Source organism: Papaver somniferum, chromosome 2 (assembly GCF_003573695.1).
Source record: "Papaver somniferum cultivar HN1 chromosome 2, ASM357369v1, whole genome shotgun sequence".
Classification (NCBI taxonomy): domain Eukaryota; kingdom Viridiplantae; phylum Streptophyta; class Magnoliopsida; order Ranunculales; family Papaveraceae; genus Papaver; species Papaver somniferum.
The window spans coordinates 121,816,596-121,836,493 of NC_039359.1; the positions used below are offsets into that span (position 1 = coordinate 121,816,596).

General features: G+C 36.9%; 1 protein-coding gene and 1 pseudogene across 1 annotated transcript; one reads left to right on the forward strand and one right to left on the reverse strand.

The window, feature by feature from the left end:
- Positions 1-2,303: 2,303 nt before the first annotated feature.
- Positions 2,304-6,940, forward strand: LOC113348986 (uncharacterized methyltransferase At2g41040, chloroplastic-like). The gene is made up of 8 exons (XM_026592905.1): positions 2,304-2,551; positions 2,962-3,062; positions 3,144-3,284; positions 3,701-3,782; positions 4,081-4,274; positions 4,394-4,505; positions 5,588-5,701; positions 6,541-6,940. Exons 1-8 carry the CDS (start codon positions 2,393-2,395, stop codon positions 6,676-6,678), a joined length of 1,041 nt encoding a protein of 346 aa, XP_026448690.1. The 5' UTR covers positions 2,304-2,392; the 3' UTR covers positions 6,679-6,940.
- A 654-nt stretch (positions 6,941-7,594) lies between these two features.
- On the reverse strand, positions 7,595-13,900 carry LOC113351862 (annotated as a pseudogene).
- Positions 13,901-19,898: the final 5,998 nt, after the last annotated feature.

The following is a 19,898-nucleotide window of genomic DNA, read 5'->3' on the forward strand; positions in this document are numbered from 1 at the left end:
CATCAAAATGAGTTGAAAATGGAAGTTGCAGAGAGAAGTTCGGCTAGGAATTATGTGAAAAACTTTGTCGAACTAACCGAACCTAATGGAAATGATGAACATAACAGTTTGGCTATTTCGCAAAAAAATATTTCTCAACCGAACCTTAGTTCGGTTATGTCGCAAAAAGCATTTCCCAAGTAGCAAAATACATTTCCCAACCGAACCCTAATAGTTCGGTTAGTAGCTAAAAACATTTCCCAACCGAACCCTAATAGTTCGGTTAGTTGCAAAAAACATTTCCCAACCGAGCTTTAGTTCGGTTACGTCGCAAAAAATGTTTTTTAACCGAACTTTAAGTTCGGTTTGATCGTAAAAAGTTTTAAATTTTTTTATAACCGAACTATTTAATGGTCACACCAAATCTAGAGTTCGGTTTGATCGCAAGGAAAAATTTCAATTTTTTTTAACCGAACTTCTTACTGGTAACTAATGATTACTAATCATACTAATCAGTAATCATTAAGTTCGTTTTTGGTCATAAATTTGGGTAACCAAACCTAATCGCAAAAAAATTTAAAGTTTCTCGCAAAGAAAATTTCAATTTTTTTTTGTAATAGAACTTCTTAATGGTAACTAATCATTACTAATCATTAACTAATAACTAATTAATTATTAAACTAACACATTTAATTAAGGAGAGTAAGTTTGGTATTAAGAAAAACATTTAAATAAGGGATGACTTAAGATTACTTATAATGTCTTGCCTAAAATAAAATCATGGTCCCCACAAAAAAAAAAAAAACATGATCCCAAAAATTGGTTCTTATTTATCATGTATATATGGACAGTGATGATTTTTGGTAAGCCCAAAAATGGAGAGTCCCCGCTCAAATCTAGGTTGACTTAAATGTCAAATACAAAAGGTCTCCAGCAAATTGCATGTTTAAGTAAGGTAAAGATTAGTACAACATGCTAAAAGAGAAAAACTGAAACACGATGATCTTGTAGAAACCGGAGTTTTGCATTGTGACGCTTGAAACTACCCCACTGATGCCTCAGTCTCTATTTTTTACAATGTTCACACTATACAGCCTCATTTCTGCACACCATGGATTTCCTGCAATTCTCATTATGCAGGACTAAAGCTTCGGCATAGCAATAATTTTGTGACATGGATTTTGTACAGGCGTGAATCTGTATGGTGATGATGCTGAACAAAATCACATTTATATAACGAGAAGTTTATATATAGCATAGTGCAATCACCTTAGAAATATTTTTACACAACTTATAAATAAGCAGGCTACTCGACAACAAAAAAGAGATTATGAAATAACTGAAAATAGCAATGAGTTTCAAGCTTACTCGACAACTTGGAAGGGTAGTTGTTGCTTCTTGGATAACTCACAAACTTTTTGAACAGCTTCATCTCCCTCCACAATCATAGCAGTAACAGGACCATGAGCTATGCATTCAACCCAACTAGCACATGGTAAAGGTACGCTTTCGGAGAAAGCCTCGGAATCCCATTTAATATTAACAAGGTGCTCACGAGCGAAATCCCGAGTCACTACCATGGATCTCATCTCTTGTACAACAACAAAAAATAAATAACATGTTAGCATATTAAAGCGTTAATTAAGATGACATGAAAAGAACACTAAAAAAAAAAAAATTTATTAAAAGGAAATCATATTTACGTGTAATATTCAAATCCAATTTCTCAAATTCGGAGATGAAAGCACCCATAGAGCGCTGGTGGTAGAGCCAAGGATAGGCCAAGACAAAAGTCTTTTGATGGTCTATCATTCTTGTTTTCCTTACTCTTCCATCTTCTGTCTTTTGCAAGGTTCCTGTCTTTGGCTGGGCTCATTCACGAATATTCATTAAAAAAAAAGATGAGTCTACCACAAATATTCACACAAAAAATATAAAAACTAAAAAAATAATAATTAAAACCTAAAATGAAAAAACGAAAACCCTACGATCAGTTCGTAGATAGAAATTAAGGGAAACATAAGTCAAGGTGTTGCAGATTGAATGAAGCATTACCTAGATGCGGACGGCGGAGTTGTAGAGGAGATACACGAGAATTTCTTCTTTAACCTATACGGCCGGCGGAAACAAATAACCTAGACGAAAAGCATACAAAAAAGACTGTAACCACAGTCAAGTGCCTTGAAATACACTGTGGCCAGGAACTTGAAAGAAAAACGTTTTTCACCCGGAAACCCGTTTTTCAAATTACACCGCCACGTGACAACTAATATCTACCGCAAGTTATTTATGTTTTCTTTTAATTTTCTGTGTATGAAATTTTTTCAGTTCCCATTTTTTTTTTTGCTAGATGTCGTGGCAGAAGAAACATCTGTAGACTGTAGAAGAAGAAGAAGAAGTAGGATTTGCTTCCATGGCTTCCGCTTCACTGCACAGTATAAACTCATTCAATCATATAGGTTTCCCAACATACCCTTCCTCTTCTATTTCCACTTCCACTTCTCTATTAGTGCTCACCAGAAAGTCTCCCTCCAAAATTCGATCAACTTCTTCCACAGTTCCTCTGCAAACGGTATTTTTCTGTCCATCTGTTATGCCTTTGAATCGTTTTTCATTCTTTGATTCTAATGTTTTTATCATGATTAAAAGTTTAGAATGGTGTGTGGTGTTAGCTTCATAATACCAGAAATGATTGCTGTTTGGGGTTTTTCATTTTGATGATTAAACCAATTTGGATACAAATCAAATCTGTTAGTTGAATTGGTTACAATTTGGATTCATTTTGGCATTCTTTTGTTTGATGGATTTTGGGCTAGGTTAAGTTTCTAGTTGAAAGATGTACCTCCAAAAGGAAAAGGATAAAAAGGTTTAATTAGGTTGGGATATTTTGTTAAGCTAGTTCAAGATGATGTAAGTTTACTTGAATAATTGAGACAAGATTTCTGTAATCCTGATTCAATCACTGTTGTTTTTTTCCTCTAGGATTTAAGTATCCGAAAAGAGAGTGCGTCGAGAAATGATTCTTTCTCATGCCCAATTTGTTTTGAGCCACTAACAAGGAAGGGACCTCCGGGTTTAAACTTGTATGTTCAACTGCTTAGTATGTAAATCTGATTACTTATTTATGTGTGTTTCTTGGATGTCTAAAGTTGATTCAATTGCAGGCCAGCAATATATAGATCGGCTTTCAAGTGTCAGAAATGCAACAAGTCGTATTCCAGCAAAGATATCTACCTGGATCTCACCATTACAAATGGAAGCAAAGACTACACCGAGTCATATCCAACTAGGACAGAGCTATTTAGGTATGGAATATGGAGATATTATAGTTCATAAAGTTTATAGGCGGTGAACATCCAAGTAACCACATTTAGTTCCATCATCCCAAAGTTTTTCTTTCTTTAGCAATTCCCGTGCAATTTGTCCCGCCTTCAATATCCTTATCATCAAGAACAAGGGGTGTGGTCCGTGTGGATTGACCTGTCTAAGTAGCCTAACTGAACGCGTCGAGGAATAATGGAAGAAGTAAATGCGAACGACCTGACTACAGTATTGTGCATAATAATTAACCTGGGTAAACATGTAGGGTGTTATCAAAAGACGCTAGACCAAATGAACTTCCTTCAACACAGAAAATAAACTGATGATGATCTAGTACTATTGACTTGTGCATCATAAATCATGTTACTGTTTGCTGTTTGTATTCTCCTGTGTATTATAGGAACCCACTTGTTTCATTCTTGTACGAAAGAGGGTGGCGTCAAAATTTTAGCCGGAGTGGCTTTCCCGGGCCTGATGAAGAGGTAAGCTTCTTATTTTCATGTTTCTACTATAACTGATCTGAGGTATGCATTTGTTATTGGTGTACATATCAGTTATCTTCCATGTATTATATGTTCTTTGCCGGAAAAAAATAGACTTGGCAGATTAATTTTGGTTACTCTATTTTATGATTTTCCTTTCTGTTGGTTACTCTCCACATTTAAGTTATTTTATTGTATATGACCTCACGTGTGATAGGTGTAAAATAGTTTTTTGCCTTTGAAAGGTAGGGTCCTGTCAGGGCACAAGCTAATCATTTATCCTCATTGTCACATATAGTTCAAAATGGCTCAGGAGTACCTCAAGCCTGCAGAAGGTGGACTCCTTGTGGATGTCAGCTGCGGGAGTGGATTATTTTCGAGAAAATTTGCGAAATCTGGAACCTATTCTGGAGTTATTGCGTTGGATTTTTCTGAGAACATGCTTCGCCAATGTTATGATTTACTAATAAAAGATGAGACGATATCAAACCCGTATGTTTTCTGTTTTATGGAATCAGATTCAAATATTAACAATTCTGGATGGAATAATTTTCTTTGTACTCTTATCACTTATGGGTCTCTGATATTTGGTTCATTTGGGTTATGAACAGCAATCTTGCACTTGTTAGGGCTGATGTCTCGAGGCTACCCTTCTCGTCAGGTTCAGTTGATGCTGTCCATGCTGGGGCAGCGTTGCACTGCTGGCCATCTCCTTCCAATGCAGTGAGTAATTCATTCATTACCAAATTTCTTTGCTGAAAATTTCATAGTCTTTTTTTCTTAGGTGAGATCAGGTTACATGTTTTTGTTTACCTTTTGGATATTTGTCTTCAGTAAAGTTAATAAGGAGGATGTTTCTTTATAATACTGGTATTGTTTTTTGGTACTAAATTTATGTGTTGCTACAAGTGAAGCAGTACTATAAGTAGGCATCAGGAAACAGGAAGAAATACTGTAAGCCTAAATTTGAAGGTTGTAATCAATAAGTGCTACCGAGTGGTGTGAGATCATCATTGGAGTTAGTCCACAGTTTCTTGGTGTTAGCGCAAAAAGATTAGTAGTTTGGTGAAGTTCATAGATTGGTTCTCTTTATCCAGATAGAATCTCGGAGCCTGAGAAGTAGACCATTCAATTCAATTTTCTTTTCAGAAGAATTTCAGAGCATTATATGCAGTTGCTTCCTCATAGTTGCTCCAATGAGTGTCCTCTTGTATTTCCAATTTTACATCAGCTGTGCAATCTTTTCTTTAATTAAAGGTATTCGAATCTGTTTCAAGCTAAAATTTTATAATTTTTAGTTTTTTGAATCCTAGGTGTTTTGTACTTAAACTACTCTGCTAACTGACTATGCGCACAAGTCAAGTGTTGAGCTTTCGTTCTACCTATAAAATTTTCAAGTAATTTTTCCTTGCCATAGTCTAGGACTCTGGGGGTAGGTTTTTCTGAAAAACTTTTTGTTATGTAATTGAGAAAACTGAAAACAAATCATATGTGGACCTATGCATGTTACATTTGCCTCTAACAAGAAGCATGCAAATAACTTTTGTTGTTACTTCATAAAATGGGTTCTGAACTTCTGAGTTCAGTTAGGATCTTTCAGTCTTGGATCCATTCATTTTGGCATTGCTTTGCGTATGTTACTTTTTTTTTTCGAGTTGGTTACAACGGAACAAAGTTTTCTTTTTCCAGTTCTCAATTATTTTTATGGTGATTGGTTTGAATTGTCAAATTTTCATTCAGTTTAAAGGTGAGAATAGTCGTTTGGTATTATTCATACGTCTGCATGACTTGCTCATATTTGCCAGGTTGCTGAAATAAGTCGTATCTTGCGAAGCGGTGGAGTCTTTGTAGGAACCACATTTTTGAATTTTTCTTTTGGCAATTCGGCTTCTTCTCAGATATTGAAACCCTTCAGACAGGTAACTATATCTCTCACTGAGCACTTTATTTCCATAAAAAAGTATTACTTATGGAAATACTTTGCCTTAAAGCATGCATGTTAAAGGCACCGTTCCTCATGTTCTCACACCTCACCAACCTGAGCCTTGTTATGATATGCCAGTGTTGGATGTGCCATACCCTCCTAGTTTACATTCAACTAGTGAACCACTTAACACTGCCGAAAGCACCATATCAGAGAGATGTACTTGAAAAGACAGTTCATTTGAAGATTGAAGGAAAACTTGAACAAGGACTAAAGTTAACTAATTCGCTGCATAGACAAATTATTTCTCTGTAGGTTTGCTTCAGAAAAGAAATATACAAATTATGCACCCTGTCACTGTAAGGCTTAAGGTTATTTATGACTTAGGGTCTGCATATTTTTTCTTTGAAGCGATTACCCTTCTCCTTGGTCCAAATTAGTTTCATAGAACTTGCCCTTAAAACCAAACCAGCAAAAACAATCTGTCATTGGGGTGATTTTCCTTAGCTTAAACAGAATTCGGTAAGCATTTCAGAGTTTTGGAAGAAATCACTGGCTAGGGAATGTGTAGATTGTTCGGAAGTTATTACACTCCAGCAAATGAGCTGTTGTAATGTTTGGTTGCATACAAACTAGGTCGACAATTCGACACCCAGCTTCATTCAAGTTGAATTTGGTGCCTGGTATTGATTATCTTTTACTTAACTTTTATCTTTCTGTTTTGGTCTTTGGTGACTTCAGACATGGGTTTCATTTCTAACCTACCCCAACTTGTTTGGAACTAAAGGTTGGTTGTTGTTGTATTGATTAACTTACTTTGTGACAAATGACCAGAGTTTGGGGCTGACAAATAGCACATATAACAATTTTACGGAGGAAGAGATAGAGGACTTGTGCACATCTTGTGGCCTTGTTAACTATACCTGTAAAGTACAGCAATCCTTCATCATGTTCTCTGCGCAGAAGCCTTGAAATGCGAAGGGTAAGGTTTAGATTGAGCACATACAACGGTATAGTAAACTGTTAATATCCAATCAAGAAGAAAATCAAAGGTAAAATAAGTTTGTTTGCCCAATATACTGAAACATCTTTCTAGTAAATGTATGTCTGATATCTTACACAAGGACCGCTAGGAAATCGATTGTATTATAGATTTACAGTTTTTGGATGTACAGTGAATTTGTTATAAATTTACAGGAATTGCATTATAAATTTACAGTAAACTCTTTCATCATTCTTGTATCCTGTTATTACTAATTGGCTCCGTTGGAGCGCATCATAATCCATATACATTAGTTGCTGGGTCTATGTATTTTCTTCTCCATATGTTGGTTGGGATTTGTATATACATTAGTTCTGGGTCTATGTATGTTTTCTCCATATGCTGGTTGGGATCTGTAAATTTAGTTTTGTCCCTTCTCAGTTCTTACTGTTGACTTGATTATCAACACAGAAAACATGAAAACTCCATGGGCTATGCCTTTTTTACTCTTCTGACCGATGATAAATCTTTGTTCCGCTTTGCTGCTGGGTCAGTCTTGAGTCCAATTATCTCTTCAGGCGAAAGCTCAGTCACCCGATAAAAATCGTACACTGGCACATGGAAACCACCATTCAACATTGCAGGCAAATCTTAGCTGACAGCCCACAGGCAATCGCTCTAACAAAAGAAAACGATATCATCACAAAAAGACTAATCGCTCTAACTGGGCTCATCAGTTATCTTGTAGCTAATTCATTAGGTTGAAATTTTCCACTTCCATAGGCCTCAAATAAGCAAGGTTATAATATCATGAAACTGAACAATTCTCCTTGACACTTGAAAGATCAGTAAGAGTCTAGCTCAATTGATAAAACGTGTCTCTCAAGTGGCTGCTAAAATGCATCCCTAAGCTATAGATGAAGGCAATAATGGAGTTCCAATTAGAAATGCCTTGAACAATGTAAGAGCCTGTGAGGGAGATGTAAGTGGAACTTCATGTGCTGCACCCCTAACAGTGGCATAGGTAAGATAGGTGACATTCATTCCATCTTTTCTTATTGCACCAAACGAGTGAGCCCAACCACCAACCTGCAATATGATCAACAATAGTTGCATTGTGTACAATCTAAAGTATGAAACCGCAAAACTGTTCAGGATTAAGTTGTACCTGCTTCTTGTTGAACCACGGGGCATATTTTGTGAAGGCAGTGAGGTTCAGGTTTTGAGCAAGCATATTGGCAATAATCCTTGTTTGTGTTAATGGGATTTTCGTGTCTTGGTCTCCACTGAAAATACAGTTTGGAAACTAGTTAATGTTTCTCTCAACGTGATAAGTCTAAAAGTAGATAGAGTTTAAAAGGGACGGTAAATATGGTCTTGATGACAAACCTGTACAGCATGACTGGAATTCCGTCTCTAATGAGATTTGAGACAAGAGGTATAAGGTTCATGTCCAGGTTATCTTGTTGATAGACAAGAGGCCTGCACGGTATTTAGCACTCGATGTTAAAAGAAAGAAAGTCGAAGTAGTATGTTTTACATGGAGAAAGCGAGACAGATAGATGGAGACCCTGAGCAGAAGTCCCAAGAAGAGGAAAGGTGGGTAGTGTTGGCATGAAGAGCTTCCTGCACTTGTGGTTTGTTAAGATAGCTGAATATTCTATCAGCTAGGCATGGGTCGCCAATGTTTCCATTCCTGTCAAGCTTTTTCAAAACTCTTAAGCATGCATGCTCATACTTAGCTCTAAACCTATGGTATAATGTAAAACAATCCTGAATCGAACAAGGAGCAGTGAATATAGGGACCAGAGCAACACATACCGTTGCATGGATAGCTGCAAGCATTCCTTTGGATTTAAACTGTTCAGAATTGACACTTCTAGCACTGGACAAATTAGGTGACGAGAGACATTGAAGTAAGAGCAAATCATTTCGATCAATATCAACACCAATTTCATCTCCAACTATATTAAAAACATCTTTACATCCCTGAGTCCTTATTCCATGAACATGCTCTCTAACGAACCTCGAATCATTACAAACCGTCTTCAACAACTTTAAGGTCGCATCTGAAATAGCTCCGTGAGACCATAAGTAATCAGCAGCATTAATGCTTATGTCTAGGTCTAGAAGTGGATTCCCAAGCTACAAACAAATCATAGATGGCTTATCTTTATCTTTTATTCTACTTTGGTAAAATCATAAAATTTGATAAATTCCGAAAAGCAAAGTTCTTAGTGTTTACCGCAATGGCTTTAAGGTTAATTGGTTTGATGTTTGGTTGCTTGTTATACTCCAGTAACAATGCTGCAAGCTGTGGGGCGTAATGCCCTGCAGTCGGAAACTCCGAATATCAACAAAATGGAAGCATTTGAATCTTGGGATCTAAAATTTCTTGTTTTTGATTACCTGCATAGCTCTCTCCAGCCAAATACAAATCTGAATCTTTGAACTCTGGAAATTCTTCTAACCAATTTACAATAAACTTTACATTATCTGCAGCTGTATTTCAAAACCCAAAAACAATTTAATTAGTACATGAACCGAATTAAAGCCAGATTCAAGTACTAAGAAGACACCCACCAGTTGTAATATCGTGCCACATTACATAATTCGAGCTTGTATTCGAGTACGAAAATCCAACACCAATGGGAGATTCCACATACAACATATTGTTGGTTAAACTTCAACATAGAAGTCACTAACAAGCTGGTTAGGACAAGATTAGGAAAGTGATGTAATCCTAAGGGAATTAGAAGTCATCTAGTTCTAAGAAAAGGAAAGACATGTAATAAGGTAATAGGACTAGGAAAAGGAATTCATAGTTCTATATATATATATATATATGATCACCAAAGTTGTGGTTGATCATATGAGTAAGATTAGAGCTTGTGTTTAGTTTTGAGAGATTTTCTAAACATCAATAAAGAGAGTTGTCTTTATATAAGCTAAGTTTCATCTTGCAGTTGCCATTAATTGGTATCAGAGCTTGTTTCTGAGCCATGGAAAATGAAACCACCATTGTGGGTGTAAAACAGTTCACGCCACCATCAATACAAGTTCCAATCCTCAACGCCACAAACTACACAGTATGGGCCATGAGAATGAAGGTACTGATGAAAATCTACAAAGTTTGGGAAACAATTGATCCTGGTACATTGGACCCAGACAAAAACAATGTTGCCATTGGATTACTCTTTCAAGCAATACCATAATGTCTTGTTCTACAAGTTGGTGAACAGGAAACTTCAAAGAAAATTTGGGATGCAATAAAGGCACGTAATCTCGGAGCTGATCGAGTTAAAGAAGCCCGTCTGCAAACCTTAATGTCTGAATTTGAAAGAGTGGAGATGAAAGACACTGATACTATTGATAGCTTTGCAGGAAAGCTATCATAGATAGCCTCAAAAGTTGCGTCACTTGGACAATCCATTGATTAAGATAAACTGGTAAAGAAGTTTCTCAATAGTTTACCAAGATCCAAGTATATTCATATCATAGCTTCTCTCGAACAAGTCTTAGATTTAAAGAAGACTAGCTATGAAGATATAATTGGAAGATTGAAAGCATATGAAGAGAGAATCCTTGATGAAGAAAACAATGGAGAAACTCAAGGAAAACTCTTGTACACAAACTCTTACCAACAAAACTCTGCGACGAGAGGAAGAGGTCGTGGAAGAGGTGGTAGAGGAAACAGAGGCCGAGGAAGGGGAGGAAGGTTTAACTCACAAGATAGAACAACAAGTCAGAATGATCAAAACCAAGGGAAAGAAAAGAAGGATAGATCGAACATTATTTGTTACATATGTGATAAACCAGGACACTTCTCCTCTGTATGCCCTGAAAGAATACAAAAGATGGAAGAAACAAACAAGAATGAAACAAGGGAAGCAGATACATCTCTTTTCGTGCACGAAGTTGTATTCTTAAACGAAGGGAAACTAATACCAAAGAACTACGAATCAAAGGATGGAGAAGAAGGAATCTGATATTTAGATAATGGAGCCAACAATCACATGACTGGTAAGAAACACTACTTTTCTGAACTCAATGAGAAAATCAAAGGACAAGTGAAGTTTGGGATGGATCTTCTGTAGAAATTGAAGGGAAAGGATCAATTCTATTTCAGAGCAAGACCGGAGAACAGAAGCTTGTCACAAACATCTACTTCATCCCAAACTTACAAAGCAACATTCTAAGTTTAGGACAAGCTACAGAAGTTGGATGTGATGTTAGAATGCGAAAAGATTATCTAACAGTTCATGACCCAAGTGGAAGACTTTTAGTTAGAGTCTCACACTCACAGAATAGACTCTACAAGATAAGTCTCATGATTTGAAGGCCATTATGTATGAATACGAGACTGGAAGATCAGACATGGAAGTGGCACGCAAGGTTAGGACACATAAGCTTTAGAACTTTAAAGGCAATGTCTCAGAACAAGATGGTTCGAGGACTACCAAAGATAAATGATGAAGCAAAAATCTGTGAATCATGTTTAGTTGGGAAACAAACTCGTCAAGGTTTCCCAAAAGCAACAACATTCAGAGCTTCAAAACCATTAGAGCTTCTTCATGCTGATTTATGTGGTCCTATTACACCACAAACCCTTGCAAATAACAAATACATATTATTTTTATTATAGATGACTTCTCAAGATATATGTGGTCTATTCTTATGAAAGAAAAGAGTGAAGCATTTGACAGATTCAAAGCTTTCAGAAATCTGATAGAAAAAGAGTTAAAAGAGGAGGTCCAAATGCTTAGAACTGATAGAGGAGGAGAGTTCACTTCCTTAGAGTTCAACAAGTTCTGTGAGTCAAATGGAATCAAAAGGAAACTCATAGCACCATATACACCACAATAAAACGGAGTGGTGGGGAGGAGAAACATGACTCTAATGGAGATGACAAGAAGTTCTTTAAAGGCTATGCAGGTACCTAATTATCTATGGGGATAAGCTGTACGACACTCCACATACCTAATAAACAGGATACCTACGAAAGCTCTGAAAGACATGACTCCATATGAAAGTTTGCGAAAGAGAAAACCAAATATAGATCATTTAAGAGTGTTTGGTTGCAAAGCATACACAAAGGTTGATTCTGCAACTCTTAAGAAACTGGATGATCGATCTCAGACTCTTGTGAATATAGGAATTGAGCCTGGATCCAAAGCTTACAGATTATTCAATCCAACAACGAAAAGAGTGATAGTGAGTCGAGATGTGGTATTCGATTAAAAAGCAAACTGGAACTGGAAAGAAACTAATGATGGACCAAGTAGGGATCCAGGAATGTTTCACATGAGATGGGGTCAAGTAATTGATGAAGGCGAAGGACCCATAATCATCAATACCAATGGAAACAATGATGTTAATCAAGAAGAATAAGAGAATAATGAAACCACTGAGAATAACGAAGAAGTAGAAGAAGAAGAGATCGATGAAATAACTCAACTCATTCCACTGCGAAAATCAACAAGACAGATACAAAAGCCACATTATCTGGAGGATTATGTTCTTCAAGCTGCAGAAGAATGTGAGATTATGCTACTTTCTGTTAATGATGAACCAAGGAATTTTCAGGAAGCAAAGGTCTCGACTAAATGGACACAAGCATGTAGAGAAGAAATTATCTCAATCAACAGAAACAAGACTTGGTTTCTAGTTGATAAGCTAGATGGGATTCAGATTAAACAAGAAGCTTATGCAAGGATAATTCTGAAAGAAGCAGGACTTGAAACTTGTAATCCAACTAAGATACCAATGGAGTTTGGACTTAAAGTTTCAAAGGCACAAGAAGAAGCTGAGATTGATCCAACGAGTTATAGAAGAAATGTTGGATTCCTTAGATACTTGTTACACACAAGACCAGACTTGGCTTTCTCTGTGGGAGTAGCAAGCCGTTATATGCAGAGTCCACGCAAGTCTCATGGTGATGTAATAAAGCAGATATTGAGATATCTAAGAGGAACAATCACCTATGGATTGAAGTATGGTCGAGGAGGATCAAAAGGAATTGTTGGGTATAGTGACAGCAGTCATAATATTGACCAAGATGATGGAAAAAGTACAACTGGTCATATATTTTATCCAGGAGAAGCACCTATTACATGGTGTTCACAGAAGCAAGACACTGTAGCCCTCTCATCCTGTGAAGCTGAGTTTATGGCTGCAACAGAAGCAACTAAACAATCAATATGGCTTCAAGAACTGTTGGGTGAAATCAAAGGAAGAGAACCTGAAAAAGTTCTTATCAAGATTGATAATAAGTCTGCAATTGCACTCACTAAAAATCCAGTGTTTCATGGGAAGACGAAACACATTCACAAAAGGTATCATTTCATACGAGAATGCATCGAGAAGGAGGTCATTAACGTAGAACACATACCTGGAACTGAGCAGAAAGCAGATATATTGACAAAGGCATTAGCTCGGATCAAGTTTTAAGAAATGAGACAACTGATTGGAGTACAAGATATGTCACGGGTAAGGTTGAAGCTTAACAGGGAGAATGTTGGTTAAACTTCAACATAGAAGTCACTAACAAGCTGGTTAGGACAAGATTAGGAAATTGATGTAATCCTAAGGGAATTAGAAGTCATCTAGTTCTAAGAAAAGGAAAGACATGTAATAAGGTAATAGGACTAGGAAAATGAATTCATAGTTCTATATATATATGATCACCAAAGTTGTGGTTGATCATATGAGCAAGATTAGAGCTTGTGTTTAGTTTTGAGAGATTTTCTAAACATCAATAAAGAGAGTTGTCTTTATATAAGCTAAGTTTCATCTTGCAGTTTCCATTACATATTAGATTCTGCCCAAATGAAAAATCCGTTAACTCAAGCATTGATTTGAAGTTTGAAGTGTGTGTAATTTACTACCCAAATTTTATGAAAATTTGTTGCTGATTAAGAACCCATTCTTGTCTGGTTGAAACGGGCCGTGTTCCATGAAAGCACCGAAACCAAGAGAAGAACAGCCGGGACCTCCATTAAGCCACAAAGTGAGTGGATGCGAGAGTGGGTGAACTGAGTTAGCTTCGACGAAATAATAAAACAGAGCTCGGCCTTGGACAGCATCTGTTACTATGTAACCAGAATGTTGTTTAAATGGAACATTTTTGGGTTGTCCTGGCAACCTTGTTATCAATTCACTGGATGTATGATAACACAAGAAAATGACGATTAATAAGAAGTGAAAGAACATGATTTCTGTTCTAATAACTAGAGCAGAAGATCCACTGAATCTCGTGGAGATCCAATGGCGGATTGATTACTTACAGCAATCGAATCTTGAAGCTAAACTTTCTTCCATTTTTACACTAAATTTGAATTTCCCAAATCTATTTAAGCATATGTATAGGAATGTCTAAACCAAAATCTTTGTATCATATTTTATATTATCATCAACTCTATAAAATCCTTTTCCCCGTGAAAGTGAATATTTTAAATCATAAAATAATCTAATCCTCCGCATTTTTGTTTTTATGGCCTTAGAGCAAGTCGAATGGGATTATGCAAATAAAGTTGTCTGTGGTGCTAGGTGGATGGACAAACTGAGTTTTGTGCGGTGGGAAGATTGTTTATCGAGTCAGAATAAGCCGAGTGTGCCATATGAGGCCGGTCGGCTCAGCCTGGCCGGAGGCTCGTCTCATATTGAGCCGACACTCGTCCTAGGATGAGCAGACCGGTCTTGTATGGTTCGACAACGGCTATTATTCCACTCGCCCCAATTTCTATGTTTAGTTTTACACCTATATAAACACACTCAATCCACCGATTGTAAACTCAAATACATATCATTCTCTAATGTTCATTTTTTACTCCAATTTATTAAATATCTCTCTTGTTTTCATTAGTTTCCTTCACCATGGATCCTGATATGGAGAACGAAGAAACTCAATTATTAGCGAATACATTTTTCCATCAACAAGAAGCGATTATGTAGCAGCTGGATCAAATGGATACAGATTCAGACGATGAGAGATCCAAAATTAACGCAATACTACAATTATACACTTGGCAAGTTCCACGAGATCCAGGACCAGGAACTGTATCGAGAAGAAGATATACGTGGAGATTTCTAGAGGAAGGTCACCAACAAATGATACGTGATTATTTTCTTAATAGAAGGTGTCTACTATGATGATGATTTTCAATGCCGCTACCGAATGCCACAACACTTGGTCATGCGGGTTATCAGAGAGCTTTTGTCGGGTAAACCCTAAATTTAACTATCAATTTGATGCAAGAAACATACGAGGGCCTAGTCCTGAACAAAAGGTCACCGCAGCCCTTAGGATTCGAGGCATGGGGTTCTTATGTGTCTATTTTCATCTCTTTTGTGTATTTTGTTAGTACCCATTTTTGCTTATTGTGGTGTTTTTATGTTTGTTTAGGTGTTTTTGGAGAAATACCCATTGTGTAGAAAGAGTTGCTCAATAAGTAATGTTCTACACCCCGGAGAAATGCACTGAAAGGCACCCCAGAAATGCACCGGAAACGTCCCAGAAATGTACCGGAGGATCCCAGAAAAATTACTATTTCCACCCAAATTACTATTCGCACCCCAGCACTCTGGATAAGGGGCACCTTCTTCTCAAATTCAAATAAACTTTTTGGCGGGAAAATTGGTTCATCAACTGGCAGAATTTAAATCGACAAAATGAAGGTGTTGTGGTGCGATTCAATGGCTCAAACTTGGTAGGAAGATGTGATATAGCTTAAGGAACACATTGTGGGCATCGGATTCGATCGGATTGGCTGGAAATCCTGGTTTGAGTGACGAGCTCAAAATAGAGCAACGTGTCCTGTAACACGAGTTTGATTGTGTGTTTGCCATGCATGGAGTGTTTTGGAGAAGTTCGATGACTTTGGAGGCGTGGGGAAGGTTAACTAGAGCGTGCAGGATCAAATTTTACGTGTGTAGAAGCCAAAAATGGAAATTATTGTTAAATATGGGCATTGAGCAATGACGGATTAAATGGAGAATATACGCAAGTAATGGTCGGATATTTTGGTCCTAAAACACTATAAATACAAGGCAAAAGAGCTTGGAAGGGTTGGAGAGTTTTGGGGGAGAGTTTGGAGTCGAGAGAATCAAAGAAAAAAAAAACATCCAGAGAGAAAGTTTATGCTGGTGCGAGAAAGGAAGAACGGGAAGAACAGACTTGCAGCAACAGTCGTTCTTCGCAAGCGTCTGCGACACTCAGCTGTTGGTCGCATTCAACCAGGGAACAACTTTTCATTTCTGTCGCTCTTGTAACGGCAGTGTGTAACGTTTATATGCGTTCCAAACCCGATTATATTTACATTTTCTCTTGATTGTAAACAACTTTTGAGCATCAATGAATCATTTTGAGAGGTTTTTCATCATGAGTAGCTAAATCCAATCCCAGGGGTGACGGGGGAAGCCGTTCTTTCAAAAGTTATGTGGTAAAATTTATTTAAATTTATTTATGCAACTCTTTTATGATTAATTGCACCGAATAAATATGGAGTAAATGATTTTTATTAATCAATTGTGTTTTCTCTTGATGGAGTATGCTTAGTAAATTGCTTTTGATACTTCATGCTCGCGATTAACAATGGATGTTTTCAAAATCTAATTTAGGCAATGATTAGAATCACAATTTCCTTTGATTGGAGTTATATTGTTTAGAATTGCATGATAAAAATTGTTATTGAATCACATAAATTTTGGTGGATGGTGGAATCCTGATCCCCAGTAAAAATTCTCTCCCATATTTTGTTAATATTGTGCATATAATTTTATTTATTTAAATCTAGAAAAAAGTTACCTTCACAAGTTCGAGTTTGAACGATACCCCTTATCACTACAACTACAACCCACGAAAAATCTATAATCATTTTGGTGCCGCCGACGCGGATTTGTGCTTAGGTAGAATTTTTAGGTTTTTATTATTTTTTATTATTTTATTTGTTCCTTTTTACGTTTCTTTTTATGTCTTTGATTTACAGGTTCGAAGTGGAATACTAAGGACTTGGGAACAAAAAGCTTAAAGGTAAAAGCTAAAAGCTAAGGGAGAAGGAAAAAAAAAAGACATAATTTTCTTTTTTAGGATTTAATATTTATTATTATTATTTTTTTTCTTCTGTATATAGCTTTTATTTATTTTTTTTAGAATTTGTAAATAGGATTTTTTTTTTTATCATTTTTGTAATTTTTTTTGGACTTTTTATTTGGACTTTATTCTGGATTTTTGGACATTTTTTTAACCCTACGGAAGGGTCTTATTATTAATAATAAAAAAAAAATTATACATAAACTGTTTGCAGGGAAGGACGACGATTACTATATCGTCTCGGCCCCTCGGGTTCGTACCTGACATAGGAGTCGTGGCCCGAGTCGACTTCAACGGTTCATCCCCCGTCTGGTACGGGAGGTAAGTCCATCGAAACACTCGCGAATCTCCTGTAAGCGAGTTACTGCATTCCTTAAGGTGATTCATTGATTGAGGACGAATTTGGACTGTTTTTAAATTCCTAGTAAAGGGCAAGGCCTGGCCAATACAAGATAAGGGTTCAGATTTCATCACCGCTCCCTTCTTGCCCGCCTTAGGAAAACGAAACCTAACGCGAACCCAAGCTTAAAATTTGGAAGAGAACGAGACCGATAAGGTAACGAGCTTAATAGGAAACTCGTTCGAAAAATATTGGTTGCTCTTTAAGCACACTCCAAAGTTCATGATGGTTTCTGTGAGTTGAATGCGTGACTGCGCCGCCTTGTGATAGCGGTGAGGCCTTGGGTATCAAAGCTCCACTGAGCTTCCCTCGCCTCAGTTCAACTTATTTTGACTCGGATTGATTCCAGAGGGGTTTGCTCAAATTGCAACGAATTCCCTTTTGAAAGATAGAAGCTGGTCTAGAAACAATCTAAGTGGAGCCATCATGCTTTTTGTTTGCTAGAAATCTTTAGGTTTTCTTTGGTGGAGTCGAGTCAGCCTTGTTTGTGTTGTGTAGAATTCCCTTGCAATTAAGAATGTCGAACTGGTATGATAGAAGCCAATACAATGAGTATCGACCTGAATTTGAATATGGACATCATCCTTTTATGACCATGTTGGGAATAGTGGTTGGGAACGCCATCCTTTGGAAGGATATGGGTCATACCATGGTGAGCCCAATTAATATCCACACATGCATCAGTCTTACGAGCAAGAAGATTATAGTACTAGTTCTTCGTCTCTAGGGGATACAATCAAACTATTGAAAACTAGTCCCTATTATGATCCTTCTGAACCTGTTCTTCCTCTAGAAGAGTCTCTCAAACAATTAACTGAGAATACAAATAGGTTTGTTTTAGAAATGAATAAAAAAAATGCACCCATGAGTGAACCTTCTATACACGATACCATAAGGAAGTCATGTGAGTCGATTCAAAAGCTTTTATTCGAGGCCCAGAACAGAACTGCTCAAGATAGTCTTAATTTCCAATATAGTGTTTCCAATTCTACCCTTGATATCAATAGTGAATATTTGCCCAATCTAGAAGACGAGGTTAGAATAAAAGACACTACTTTAGATGAGGTTCATGATGATTATGATGAAGATAATATTGATGAAGAATCATACATTTGTAGGCATAGTGATCCGGAACTAGTTACTCCATTTGAGCTTCATAATGATAATATTATTTCTGGTTCAGATCCCAATAATTTTAATGATTATTCACCTATTCAAAAGGATGTGGATCTGACTAGAGATACCACCGTTTTAGACGATGAAGTTCATGATCCTTTAGCCTACAGAGTATTGGACAATCCATTATTTGATGAACTTATTAATGGATCGGAGGAAGTAACTTTGATTAACACCTTAGTTAATGAGCCTTTATATGAAACTTTCTCTGATAATCCTTTATATGATTGTGATGATGGTTTAGAGGAAAGAGTTTACCCTGAGAATACTGTTTTAGAATCTAGCGATTTAGAAACACTAGTCTTAGAAGATGATAAAATCGTAGAAATGAGTGAGGATGAACCCAACTTAGAAGAATCTATTGACCATTTCCAGGAATCTGATGACCTAGAAATTAGGGAAATTGTGACTAGTCTTCCTAGAGACACAGAAAACTCTAAGTTTGGGGGTGATTATCATTCTCTGTGTGCTTTAACTCTTAAAAAGTACCCTCCTGTAGGACTTGACATTTGTGCCTCAACCATCTTACAAGATTATCTTCGTACACGTTTTCCCGAACCTAATGATGTCCAGAAAGAAGCTCAGTTTTTAGAAACCCATCATCTGGTTGATGTGGTTAACCCAGGCTATGATACCAAGATTGACTTTGTTTTCCCACCAAAAACTTTTCAACCAATTGTGGGAACTTTTGATTTTAAGATGTGTTGGTTATTAAGTTTTGAGACTAAACCTAATCACTTTAGGATATTAGGGTCGACACATTTTCTTCAGGAAGACCACCTCTTTCATTGTGATCAGCTGTGTGAGTCAGATCTGATTGACTTAGAGGATCCCCAGTTATTCAGGTTGTTGTTATGTGCTTATAAGTTCTTAGTTGAGTTTTTCCAGACTCTAATACCTGAACCGGATCTTAGCTTTGAGGAAATCCAACCGATGAAAACCTGTTATCTAGACCCAGTTATAGAACCTGAACCTGAGCCACAACTAGATGTAGTTGTCTTAAACAAGGGTATGTTCGGCATCTTTTTGGTCTGTTGCAGTTTCCTCTTCTTGTGGGTAATACTTTTTGATCCAGATGACCCACAGTTATTCCGACTACTTCTATATGATTCTATGAGGTGACTAATTCCTTCCGATGTCTGGCTGAAGACTTTAAACTTAGCACTTCTTGGGAGGTAACCCAATCTCATGCAACCCGGTAATTCCTTCCTTCACTCTTTTTCTTCATATAGTAACTGTCTCTCCTTGTTCATGCTTTTAATTTCATCTTTAGAACATTGAGGACAATGTTAATTTTAAGTTTGGGGGTATGGGAGAAACTTTTTAGTTGCAATAAATAAACTCCAGAGCCTAGAAATTTACGCCTATTAAGGATAGCACTAACCAATCTAAGTGGATGGAAACATTTTTGTTTTAGGAGATGAGGAACCAATCTGACTAGATGGAAACATCTATAGAGTCTATTCATAAAAGCACAGAGCTCAGGTGTTAGAATTAACATGATAGTTTCGCCATATCTTGTCGAGTCCTTTTCACTTTCTATT